The sequence below is a fragment of the Pan paniscus genome, chromosome 20 (genome assembly GCF_029289425.2).
Source record: "Pan paniscus chromosome 20, NHGRI_mPanPan1-v2.0_pri, whole genome shotgun sequence".
NCBI classification, from domain to species: Eukaryota; Metazoa; Chordata; class Mammalia; order Primates; family Hominidae; genus Pan; species Pan paniscus.
The window spans coordinates 22486631-22499685 of record NC_073269.2 but is presented as its reverse complement, the minus strand read 5'-3'; the positions used below and the strand labels follow the sequence as shown (position 1 = coordinate 22499685).

The 13055-nt window shown below is 52.9% G+C and overlaps 1 protein-coding gene across 4 annotated transcripts in view; it reads left to right on the top strand.

The window, feature by feature from the left end:
* UNC13A (unc-13 homolog A) overlaps nt 1-13055 on the top strand; it is an 86857-nt gene that overhangs the window by 58987 nt on the left and 14815 nt on the right. For 2 of the 4 annotated variants that reach the window (XM_055103783.2, XM_055103782.2), the window contains exons 31-39: nt 1103-1180; nt 1446-1534; nt 2271-2423; nt 4092-4215; nt 7179-7217; nt 8323-8352; nt 10085-10141; nt 10546-10626; nt 11198-11345. In XM_055103783.2, coding sequence (XP_054959758.2) covers nt 1103-1180; nt 1446-1534; nt 2271-2423; nt 4092-4215; nt 7179-7217; nt 8323-8352; nt 10085-10141; nt 10546-10626; nt 11198-11345 — 799 coding nt within the window. Of the gene's footprint in view, nt 1-1102; nt 1181-1445; nt 1535-2270; nt 2424-4091; nt 4216-5505; nt 5512-7178; nt 7218-8322; nt 8353-10084; nt 10142-10545; nt 10627-11197; nt 11346-12571; nt 12629-13055 lie in introns of all 4 variants that reach the window. The other 2 variants (XM_034945489.3, XM_034945495.3) reach the window with 2 other exon arrangements.

The window sequence follows — 13055 nt, the reverse complement described above, 5'->3', positions numbered from 1 at the left end:
GCTTGTTTGAATGTGTGTGATCAGAGTGTATCTAGTTGTGTGTGTCTGAGTGTATGGGAAGTAAGTGCATGTGTCTGATTGTGTATTGTCTGTGTTGACTGGTATACTCTGCGTGTGTGTGTGTGTGTGTGTGAGTCTGTGCACATCTGAGTGTGCATGTCTGATCATGTTTTGTCTGGCTTTGTTAACAGGGTATGGCATGAATGTGTGTGTGAGTCCAACTGTGCACGTCTGAGTGTGCGTGTGTGATTGTGTTTCATCTGGTTGTGTTAACTGGGTATAACATGAGTGTGTGTATCTGTGTGTGTCTGTACATATCTGAGTGTGGGTGTCTAGCCATGTTTCATCTGTGTTAACTGGGTATAGTGTGAGTGTATGTATGTGTGAGTATATGTGTTCAACTATACAACACATCTAGGTGTGTGTCTCATATTTTATCTAGCTGTGTTAACTGGTTATAGTGTGAGTGTGTGTATGCTTGTGTGTGTGTCCAGCTGTGCATGTCTGGGTGTGTGTGACCATGTTTTGTCTGGCTGAGTTAACTGCATATAGTGTGAGTGTGTGTGTGTGTGTGTTTGTGCACATCTGGATGGGTGTGTCTCACCAGGTTTGGTATGGCGGTGTTGAATGTGCGTGGTGTGAGTGTGTGTCTATGGCTGTGTCTGGCTGTGCATGTCTGAGTGTGTGTATCTGTGGGGGGGGTCTCGTGTGTATATCTCGGGGTGAGGGCACACGCCTTCAGTGTGTCACTGTCTGGCTGTTGCAAATGAAGCCTTCAGGGTGTGAGCTGCAAAGCTTTGGGCTCTTGCAGGAAACTCTGCTACTCCCAGAGTTCCCAGCCCTTCTCATGGACCCACGAGGCCTGGGGTTGTGGGATTACTTGAGTCCTCCTTGCCCCCACCAATCCCCAGAGATGCCCGCCCCAACAACACGCCCAGGAACCTGAGCACAAAAGCTCCCTTCCATTTGCAGGTGACCCCGTGGGACCCCAGCTTCCTCCAAACCCAGACCCTGAAACCATCCCGAGGTCCCTGGCGGTGGGTAGGGGAGGCTCTGGGGAGAGGTCCTGAGGCTTGACTCCCCTCTCTGTTCCCACCCACAGCCCTGCATCCTCATGAATAACACTCAACAGCTACGAGTTCAGCTGGAGAAGATGTTCGAAGCTATGGGAGGAAAGGAGGTGAAGCAGGGCCGAGGCAGGGCTGGAGAAGGGATGGGGCACCCCCACCACTGTGTCCCTACAGGCCCCCGAGCTCATATGCCACCAGGCCTGGGGATGAATTCCAGCTCAACCATGCTCTTAAACCCAGGCTTGCAGCATAACTGTCTGTGCCTCAGTTTCCCCTGCAGCCCCTTGGGATCCCTTTCCCTGGGTCAGATGAGAAAATGCCCAGTACATGTGGATACTTACTGAACCTGGCCTGGTGTCCCTTCTCCCTCCTTAGCTGGATGCTGAAGCCAGTGACATCCTGAAGGAGCTTCAGGTGAAACTCAATAACGTCTTGGATGAGCTCAGCCGGGTGTTTGCTACCAGGTGGGAGCATCTCCAGGGCTGGGGGCAGTGGGGAGGGAACAGCCTTCAGCCCTCTAAGCCTGGGGCATCTGGAGGCTCAGCAGATGTAGAGGTGAAGATTGCAGGCTCAGAGTTAGACAAGGCTGAGTTCAAATCTTGGCTTTACTGCTTACTAGCTGTGTGGCCTTGGGTGAGTCACTTAACTTCTCTGAGCCTTTTTTTTTTTTTTATTCCTCTGTAAAGTTGGGGTGATGACAATAATAGAACCTGGGTAGGATTTTGAGAATGAAATGAACAATGCGGGCAAATGTCTTATCCCTTTGCCTGGTTCTGCTGTTACTATTTTCCACTCTTTTTTTTTTTTTTTTTTTTTTTTTTGAGACGAAGTCTCATTCTGTCACCAGGCTGGAGTGCAGTGGCGCGATCTCGGCTCACTGCACCCTCCACTTCCTGGGTTCAAGTAGCTGGGACTACAGGTGCATGCCACCACACCCAGCTGATTTTTGTATTTTTAGTAGAGACAGGGTTTCACCATGTTGGCCAGGGTGGTCTCGATCTCTTGACCTCGTGATCCGCCCGCCTTGGCCTCCCAAAGTGCTTGGATTAAAGGCGTGAGCCACCGCATCTGGCCTGTTCTCCATTCTTGCTCGGTTATGTGCTGTGATGCAAATGATATGACCTCAAGGACCACAGATCAGCATCTGTGTCCTCATCCAGCCCTTCCTGTGGTCTGAGCCCTTCCCTTCTGTGTCCCCAGCTTCCAGCCGCACATTGAAGAGTGTGTCAAACAGATGGGTGACATCCTTAGCCAGGTTAAGGGCACAGGCAATGTGCCAGCCAGTGCCTGCAGCAGCGTGGCCCAGGACGCTGACAATGTGTTGCAGCCCATCATGGACCTGCTGGACAGCAAGTGAGACGGGCCAGGTGGACTGGGCTGGCCAGGGAGGGGCTGGGACAGGGCCATAGAGACCTAGGGACTGGCTGCAGAGGGTGTGCAGGGAATGTTTGCTGGGTGGTCACTGGATAGTTGGATGGCTGAGTAGATGGTGGCATGAAGGGGATGGAAAGTTGGGTGGGCAAATAATTGGAAGGATTGGTGAGTAAATATTTGTGTGGATGAATGAATGGTGGATGGATAGGTGACATGAGGGATGGGTAGGTGGGTGGACGCATGGATTAAAAGATAAATGTTTAGAAGGATAGATGGAGGATAGATGTTTTAAAAAGATGGATGGGTGGATAGTTGGGTAAATATTTGGATGGATTAATAAATGTTTTGATGCATAGATGGATTGATGCTTAGATGGGTGGATGTCTGGCAGGCTGGCTTGATGGATGGTTGGATGGACGATGGATGGATGGATGGATGGATGGATAAATGATTGGATATGCGGATAAATATTTGGATGGATGAATAAATGTTTTGATGCATAAATGGATGGACAGATGGGTGGATGGATGAATAAATGGATGGGTGGGTAGATGGATGGATAGATAGGTGGATAAATATTTGGATGAATGAATAAATGTTTTGATGTATAGATGGATTGATGCATAGATGTCTGTCTGTCTGGCTGGATGGATGGATGGATGAATGGATGGATGGATAGGTCAATAGATATTTAGATCATTGAATAAATGTTTTAATGTATAAATGGATGGACAGATGGGTGGATGGATGAATAAATGGATGGCTGGATGGGTGGGTGGGTAGATGGATGGATGCTGGATAGATATAGGTGGATAAATATTTGGATGGATAAATAAATGTTTTGATGCATAAATGGATGGACAGATGGGGGGGTGGGTGGATGAGTGGGTCGATGGATGGATGGATTAATAGGTGAGAAATATTTGGATGGATGAATAAATGTTTTGATGCATAGATGGATGGACAGATGGATGAATGGATGGGTGGATGGATAAATAAATGGATAAGTGGATGGATGGGTAGAAGGATGCATGGAAGGATGGATGGATGAACAGATGGATGGATGGATGGATAGAAAAAGAAATAGAGAATTAAGGACCACTGGGGGAGAGATGGATTGGTGGGTGACTGGATCAGTTGGTGGATGGATCTTGGTGGACTGCCTGTCTCCTTCAACCCCTATCCATCCAACCACAATCTCTTTGCTGTTTTCCCTTTCAAGTCTGCCCTCCTCTGACCATTCCCCTCCTGTTCCTCTTGGGCATGGCCTTCTCCCTCATAGTCCCTGATCTCCATCCTTCCTGTTTCGGTTCATCCCCCACACTGTTCTTTCAAACATGAAAGTCTGGCTGTGTCTCCCTCTTGAACACTCCATGGCTCCCCACTACCCCCATCGTGATAAGGCCCAAGCCTTCCTCCCAGACATTGGGGCCCCTTCCCGTCTGGTCCCTGCTGACTAGTCCAACCACCACTCACTCTTCTCTTCATGCATCAGATATCATAGCCCCATCAAACCACCCAGGGGTCCCTGTACAGGCTGTGGGCCCTCTTTCCTATCTGTGGAATGCCTTGCCCACCTGTTAAGGGAAGGTGATCTGTGGGTTGGGGCGAGCTGGGCCCTCTCTCAGACCTGCCCCTCGTCCCCAGCCTGACCCTCTTTGCCAAAATCTGTGAGAAGACTGTGCTGAAGCGAGTGCTGAAGGAGCTGTGGAAGCTGGTTATGAACACCATGGAGAAAACCATCGTCCTGCCGCCCCTCACTGACCAGACGGTGAGACCTGCAGGGGGCCCGAGGGGACATTTAGGCCACCTCCCTGGCGAGAGCCCAGAAAACTTGGTGCCTAGAGGCTGGGGGTAAGAACAAAGGCATCCGGTCTCAGGGAGGTTATCCAGGCTCAAGGGCCATTCAAGGGTCATGGAAGCCACCAGAGGTCAGTGGGGGGCCATTCAGAGGTCAGAGAGGTCACACGGGGGTTAAAGATCATCAAAGAGTTAAAGAGGTCATTCAGAGTCCATTGTATTTTCTCTGGGGTCAAAGACATCAGGTAGAGTCAAGAGACCACTAAAGTCATAGAGATCACATATAGGTCAAAATAGCTTTCAAAGGTCAGAGGTCATCTAGAAAACAGATCAGTTTCGGGATCAAGGTTATCCTTGAGCCACGGAAGGCATAGACATTGGCCAGGCACCGTGGCTCACGCCTGCAATCCCAGCACTTTGGGAGGATCGAGGCGGGCAGATTGCTTGAGGTCAGGAGTTCGAGACCAGCGTGGGCAACATGGTGAAATCTCATCTCTACTAAAAATACAAAAATTAGCTGGGTGTGGTGGCACATGCCTGTGATCCTGGCTTCTTGGGAAACTGAGGCACGAAAACTGTTTGAACCTAAGAGGTAGAGGCTGCAGTGAGCTGAGATGGCGCCACTGCACACTCCAGCCTGGGCAACAGAACGAGACCCTGTCTCAAAAAAAAAAGAAAAAAAAAAAAAAAAGGCATAGACATCAATGGGTTTTTCTAAGGGCTTTGGGGCTCATTCAAAAGCCAAAGAGGGGAGACACCATGGACTTCAAAGATCAGAGATCAATAGACCAAGGGGCTCCTGGAAGTCAGCCAGAGGTGATGGAGGGCATCCAAGGTCAGAGAGGTCAAGCAGAGGTCATTGGCCATCCAGAGACTAGGACCGATACACCAGAGGCCATAATCTCTAGGGACCAAGAGGACCCAAACATCTGTAGAGGGATGTAGCTGGGCGTGGGTCCCTCCGGGAGGCATCAAGAACCTGAGGACAGCAATGGCATGTGGGCTGTGGGCACATCAGGGAGTGGGGAGGTCTTTCCCAGGTGGACCACGGAGGTTTGGGGAGGGTGCGCGGGGGCCATAGATGGGCGACGATGGTGGGGGAGGCTCAGACTTCCCATCCTTCCACCTCCTCTGGGCTGGGCTGGGGCAGGGGTCTTGCCCCTCCGTGCTGCCATCTCTGCCCCCTCCCTGGCCTTCCCGGGAGACTCATGGTACCTTATTCCCCCCTCCCCCACCGCCCCGCCCCCATCACGGATGACAGATGATCGTAAGTAGAGGCCCGTCTGTCCGTCTGTCTGTCCGTCCTCTCTGTGTCTGGACTCGGCCCACCGCGTCGCTGCACCCCTCTCCCCACCCACCCAGCGCCCCCTCCTCACCCACCATCCTCCCTCCCGCCTAGATGTGCCTGTGTCTGTCTGGGGCGGGGCATGGGGAGGGGGCAGGGCTGGGAGGAAGGGAGACCACGCCCACCCTCCTGTCCCATTGAAGTCCAGAGGAGCCCCACTACCCACTCCCAAACCCCAAGCCCAGCTCCTCCTTCGCAGCAGACCTGCCGTCTAAGGGTAGAATCCAACCTTGCTCCCGTGCCCAGATGTCACCAGACGCCCTGAAGCTAGAAAGAGGATCAACCCCAGGATTCCTCTGACCTCCTCTTTGGGCTCTGAACTGTCAGCAGCTTCCCAGAATGCAGGTCCTCACCATGAGGGTCTCTACTTCTGATTCCTCTGAAATTCCATGCTCCAGACCATTCCTCGGTACCCCACCACCCTGTCTACCCAACTCCCGCCATCCACACCGACACACACCAATCCCAGACATACACCCAGGTGCCCAAGTGGGAGACTTTTGTCATGGCTTTGATGTCAGGTAGACTTGGGGTCAAATCCTAGCCCAGCCACTGTCTCTCTCTGTGACCTTGGGAAGTCACTTGACCTCCCAGCCTCTGTTTCCTTGTCTGGAAAATGGGGCTCATTGCATCACCTCCCTGAGGGTAGTTCTAAGAACCAAATGGCATGATGCATTAAAATACTCATCTCAGTATTGCCTGAACCCAGGAAGCAGAGGTTGCAGTGAGCCGAGATCGCGCCACTGCACTCTCAGTGACCGGCCCAGAGGCAGAGCTAATGGTGGTGGTGGTGGTGGTGGTGGTGGTGATATGCAGACATGTATAAGAGCAGAGACAAAACAACTTCAGATTTTCCCTTTGTGGGCAAGACAAGGCTGTTACAAGATTTCACTTTGTTAAAAGTTTACAAGTGCTCTTCTTACTTCCTGGTAGCTGCAGCCTGGGTCTTTGGCTATAACCACTTGGTGGCAGCATACCCAACCACAGGCAATGCATTTGTAGGCAGGGGGAATAAAGGAATTCGCATTTAGTGACTCCCCATATGCCAGGCCTTCTCATAGCTCCTGTTTCAGCTCACCTTCATGATAACCCTTTGAGTGAGGTGGATATTATTATCCCCATTTTGCAGATGAGGAAAGCCGAGGCTCAGAGAGGAGTCACTTGTTCAAGGTCATATAGTAAATATATGCCAGAATCAGGATTCAAATTCAGATCTGTCTGAATATGCAGCCCATTTGCTTTCCTGTTAACCCAAGAACCAAGAGTCTCATGTGTACAGTAAATGTAAATGGATTATATTTTGGCAGTGGCTTTTTTCCCTTCTTTCTGACTTTCTTATCTCTGTATCTGTATCTTTCTCTCTTTCCTGTCTCTGCCTCTCACACCATTTAAGAGTGAGTCATTAAAGCGCACGCACGTGTGCACACACACACAGACACACACACAAACACACTATCCCCATGCAACCCAGTCACCAGTACCCTGTGCAGTGTGGATTCCCCCATCCCCATGAATATTCCTGTGAGCATCCCAGGTTCCCACCCTGCACGACTTGCCAGGTTGATCACCCTGTGACATTATCTCTGCAGGGGAACCTCTTGAGAAAACATGGCAAGGGATTAGAAAAGGTAATGAGGGCCTCGTGTCACTGAGGCCCTGAGCTCCAGTGTCTGGGCATGCGTGTGCATGTGTGTGCGTCTGTGCACCTGGGCAGGAAGGGCAGCTGGGGGTCATGGGTAGGAGATAGCTGTCCTAACCAAGTCCTGCAAAACCAGAAGTCAGAGATGAAGTGATTCTCCAGGGACAGAACGTGCAGTGTGTGTGTCCACATGTGAACTAATGTGTGTGCACAAACAGCTCCCATCCTCCCACAGCAATACCCACAGGGCTCATCCTAACCCTGGGCTCAGCTGAAATTCTGTGGCTTCTTGAGGAGCCTACACGCTAGATCACCACCCTGGATTGAGACGTGTTGTTTTTTATGTAGATTTCTTTTTGTTGCTGTGCTAATGGGTGTTTGTTGTTAAGGAGATGGGAGCTACAGCAACACGCAAGCAGCTGTCTTGCTGTACACTTGTGCAGAAGATATCGTTGTACATTTGTGCCTGCAAATGGAGTCTTAGCTTTGTGAATGTGGGTCACAGGGTTCCGTACTCTCTCTGCCAGCCCTTTGCGGGGCACATTCAGTGTCCCAGGCACCCTATATGTGGATGTGAATCCGTGTGGGGTCAAGGGTGTGTGGGTTTTTGTGTGTGATATAATTGTGTACGTGCCTGCAAGTGTTTAGGAGTGCACGTATGTAGTTTAGTGTATGGGTTCTTCAGCACTGAGTGAACTTACAGTATATGTTAGTATGTTTTTTGTAGACTCGGGTGCTGGGATATAGGGGCAGCCCCTTAGGGAATGGAGGAGGAGAGAGATTCCTAGCCCTGTCTCATCTCCCCACCTCCCCAGGTGCCCCATCCTGGGGCAGGCTGACTGTGGGATGAGGCTGCTTCCAGCCTCCTGGGCACCCCGAGAGTGTGCTGGCAGTCAAGGAGTCTGACCTCTAAACCCCTGCTAGGGGACAAGAGGAGGTGCTAGCTGGGGAGGGGGCCCACCATTAGACCCAGGACCTGGGGAGGAGCTCCTGGGCTGGGAAGTGAGACTGTGCTTTGAGGGGGCAGGGAAGTCCCACTGAGTATCCTCCCAGCAGTCACCAGAACTCTGACCTCCGCCTGATTCTCTCCACAGGGCAGGGTGAAATTGCCAAGCCACTCAGACGTAAGACCGGCCTCTCACTGTCTGTCTGGCTCCCATCCCACTCCCCCCCACCCCACCCCTGTGCCCCCTTCCACCTCTGTGGTTCGTGCCGTCCGAGGGCGTACTGTGAACCTGTCTGTTGGTCTCTTCTTCCTTTGTCTGTCTGGCTTGCTCGTGGGGGGTGGTGGGTGGGGGGTTGGTGGGTAGGGCAGAGGGTACCCAGGAAGGCCCCTGAGCCCTGCCAGACTACAGGTGGGTGCAGCAGGGGAAACTGAGGCCCAGTCCGCTGGACCCCTGAGTAACTGTGCCTTGTAAGAACCTCAGGATCATAGACAAGAAATAAGAATAGTAACAGCCAAGATGATAATAGTAATACCACTAGGAATGACCAGGTGGCCAGCTGGTAGACTATGAACATAATTCCAAATATCTCCACTGTAAATGGGCCCCCTCCCCACCTAGCCTCACCCAGGACCCCCAGACCACCCCAGGACCCAGTAATACAAGACTTCTTACCTCAATACTCAGCCCCACCCTGTCCCCCAAGTTACCATGGGTATCCCTGTTAGCCACAGTGGGAATTGAGGCTCAGAGCGTTCAGGGACAAGCCTGGGGCCATCCAGCAGTGACAGAGGAGGCTAGACACATGCCTTCCAGGCTGGGACCCCGTCTCCCTTAGCATTGCCCGTGACTTTGAGACCAAGTGATAATTAGCGAACACTGAGCAAAGACTTGTTTAGTCCAGACTAAGCCACAAAGTGGATATAATTTTCCTCATCTAGATGGGGAAACTGAGGCTCAGAGAGGTTAAGTGACTTGCCCAGGGCCACACAGCAGGACTGCAATTTGAACCCAGGCCCATCTGGCTTGTCAGAGCCATCACCACATCACCATCTTGCTAGTGTCTGTTTGGGGGTGGGGTGGAGGATGGATATGGAGGTGTTTGTATAGAGGGAGGATTTTTCCTTTAAAAGGTCAGACTGGCTGGCAACGTGGCTCACGCCTGTAATCCCAGCACTTTGGGAGGCTGAGGTAGGAGGATTGATTGAGCCCAGGAATTCAAGACCAGCCTGGACAACACAGCAAGACCCCATCTCTATGAAAAAAATTTCAAAAACTAGCTGGATATGGTGGCTCACACGTGTAGTCCCAGCTACTGGGGAGGCGGGAGGATTGCTTGAGCCCAGGAGTTTGAGGCTGCAATGAGCTATGATCATGCCACTGCACTCCAGCCTGGGCAACAGAGGGAGACTCTGTCTCAAAAAAAAAAAAAAAAGAAAAAGAAAAATCAGACTGAAATTCCTCCCAGATTACAGGGGAAATTTCCCTGCAGAGGGGATGCTCCCTTGAGGAGGAGGAGGTGTTTGACCAGAGCCATTTTCTGAAACCTCAGCCTAGCCTATTGTGTTCCCAAAGCTCCCTTTCCCTGGAAACCCTGCCCACACCCACAAACACCACCGTCTGAGGCTCCCCCAACCCACTGCCCCTCACAGTCTGGTCCCTGTCTGTTTCTCCTGTTACACAAGCCTGGGTGGGGCTGAGAGGGTGGGGACTATCCTCACAGGACGGGGATTTTCAGGGACAAGGTCACCACATCCTCCTCAGTTCTTCCTGGGGAATTCCAGACCTCTGTCCCTGGGACACAATTATTGCCCTGCCCAGAGCCTTTGGGCAAGAACCAAGATGGTCTCTGGGGCTGGAGTGTCAGCTGTAGTGCCCCTGCCCTCACCCAGCTGTCTGTTGTTACCCGCAGGGAACCCAGATGATCTTCAATGCAGCCAAGGAGCTGGGTCAGCTGTCCAAACTCAAGGTGAGGAGTGGGGATAGATTATGGGGTGAGGGACTGCCCCCCAAACTCATGTGGCTTCCAGGTTGCCACCATCCTGGGGGAGGGGTCCCAGGATGATGACATGCATTACAGGCTCAAAGGACAGAAACTCTACTCACTGAAGCACAAGATATTTGCTCCCCAGTGTGTCGGAAAGATGTGAATGGTTCAGCTTCAGGTACAGCTTGATCGAGAGGGCAAGTCATTTATTCAACCAATATTTTTTGAGCACCTGCTGTGTACCAGTCACATATTGGGTGCTGGGATGATGAAAACATAGACCCTCAGCCCAGCTCCTCCAAGTTTAACAGGGATGAGACCCATAGACATAGATTCCAAAGGCGGAGCCCACTCCACCCACATGGCCCCTCTCCCCATCCATCCAGGATCACATGGTACGAGAAGAAGCCAAAAGCTTGACCCCAAAGCAGTGCGCGGTTGTTGAGTTGGCCCTGGACACCATCAAGGTGAGAGGCCCTACCCCTCCCCATCCCAGGTGGGGGATGTAGATGGTGTGGCTGCTGTGGTCATGGACTTAGGCTCGCCCCAGACCCACATTAATTCATTCAATTTATGAACACTCCCTCGTTCCCCTGTCTGTGCCAGAGCTGGGCTGGCTAATGCTGGAGCCTTAAGGAGCCCCAGGTCGGGGAAGACTGCTGGATACAGACATTCTCAGCCTTGTAAGATTAGGCTTGGGGTAGAGGGAAGGATGTGGGCTGGGGGAGCCCAAAGAGTGAGAAGGTGTAGAGGGAAGGATGTAAAGGACCTCGTGCCAGGCATTTCTTGAGGTGTAGAAGGGTAGAGGGAAGGATGGGGGCTGGGCGAGCCCAAGGTGGGAGAAGCCAGGGCTTCCTGGAAGAGGGCATGTGAGAGGTGGGTTCTGAGGAATGCATAGGAGTTCACTAGGCAAAGCAAAGGAAGAGGTGAGAAAGTAGTAGCGGGAAGAATTGGGAGTGGGGACAGCAGGGCTACCCAGCCCTATGAGTGGGTAGAGGTTCCCACCATCCTCACCTCTCCCCACCCTGTCCTCCCCAGCAATATTTCCACGCGGGTGGCGTGGGCCTCAAGAAGACCTTCCTGGAGAAGAGCCCGGACCTGCAATCCTTGCGCTATGCCCTGTCGCTCTACACGCAGGCCACCGACCTGCTGATCAAGACCTTTGTACAGACGCAATCGGCCCAGGGTAAGGGTGCCCAGACCGGATCACCTTTTCCGGCTCCGCGGAGACAGCCCCACCCCAAGCCTGAGCGGCTGCCATTGGCTCACTCCCCTGTGATGTCATGGATGGGGCGGAATTGACAGCTCTGCACCAAGTCCAGGGACCAATGAGTGATCAAAGGTTCATGGGGACGGGGCCTCTGACGTCACAGGCCGGGAGGTGATCGTCAACCCCTGGGAAAATCTGTGATGTCCTGGGGCCAGACAATGATTAACAGCTCTGGGATGGAATGTCTTTGACATCAAGGACCAGGGTAGGATTGATGACTCTTAGGTGTGGAACCTGTGACGTCGTAGGGCCACAAGGTGATTGTCATCTCCTGGGAAAATCAATGGTGTCCCAGGGCCAATGAATGATTGTCAGCTCCTGAGGGACCTGGACAGTCATGGGTTGACAGCTCTGGGAGACTTCAGGAGTGATTGACAGCTCAGGATGGGCAGGACCTCTGATGTCAAGGGGTCAAGGAATGATTGGCAGGTCCATGGGTGGGAACTTTGAAGTCATGGTCCCAGAGAGTGGTTGAACTCCCCTGAGGAGGGACCTCTGTGATGTCATGGGGCTAAGGAATGATTGACAGCTCCGAGGGCGGGAGGGACCTCGACTTGGTGGGGGAGGGTGGACGGAGAGGGAGTTCCCATTTCTCAAACTCTCTCTTTCTCTCTGTCTTTTGCTTCGGTCTCCTGTCCCTCTCTGAGCGCACACACACGGCAGCTGGGGCTGGATGGAGGGCAGGATTCCCTGGGGACCCCCCCTTTTCAAAATTGGTCCCGACAAGGGGAAGAAGTTTGGCGGCTTGACCTCAGGAGGGGGAGGGAGAATCGCCATCGACACCCAGCCTGGGGCGAGGGGAGCAAAGCCCTGTGGCCTCCAACGGCCCCCTTCTCCCCCGATCCAGCCAGCCCAGGGCCCTCCGTGGGCACTGGGTCTCTGAGCTCAGCTTCCCTTCCAGTCCTGGCTGCTTTTAGTGTCCCTGGTGTCCCTGGAGCAGGAGGCTGTCTGTCTGTCTCTCCGTCTGTCTGCAGCTGACGTTTCTCTCTCTCTTGTTTTTCCTCCCTCTCACTCGCTGTCCCCTCTCCGCGCCTCCCCTGCCCCCTCCACACACACTCCTCCATCCTCACCTCTCACTGGCTCGTCTCTCCCCGCTCCCCATGCTTCCCACCTCTCTCCCCCTTCCACCCTCCCCCAATTAGTCCATGGTGGAAAAGGTACTAGGTTTACCCTTAGTGAAGACATTTATCCTGAGAAGGGTACGTGCCTCCGCCGCCCGCCCGCCGCCCGCGCCTGGTGCCCGGTGCCTGCGCCCCTCCTGGCCCCGGCTAGTAAAAGGATCGTCCTTCTGCCTCAAGGGCCTGCAGGGCCGCCGCCCAGGCCTGAGCGGCTTGGAGGGCCCAGGCGGGTGAGGGGGAAGGACGATTTGCTGGTTCTACATGGGGAAGAAGCGATTCCAGTGGGAATCCCAGAATCCATTTCTCCTGATATGACATATTTTTTAAGCCAGATCCTGGGACCCCAGGACAGGCACTGTCAGGTTAAGAGCTGGGCTCTGATTCCAGCCCAGCCACTCCACGGGTAGGCACCTTGGGCAAGAATCTGTCTCCCTGAGCCTCAGTTTTCTCATCTGTAAAATGGGGACAGTCAAGGACCCTACTTCACAGGATTATTGTTATTGATATT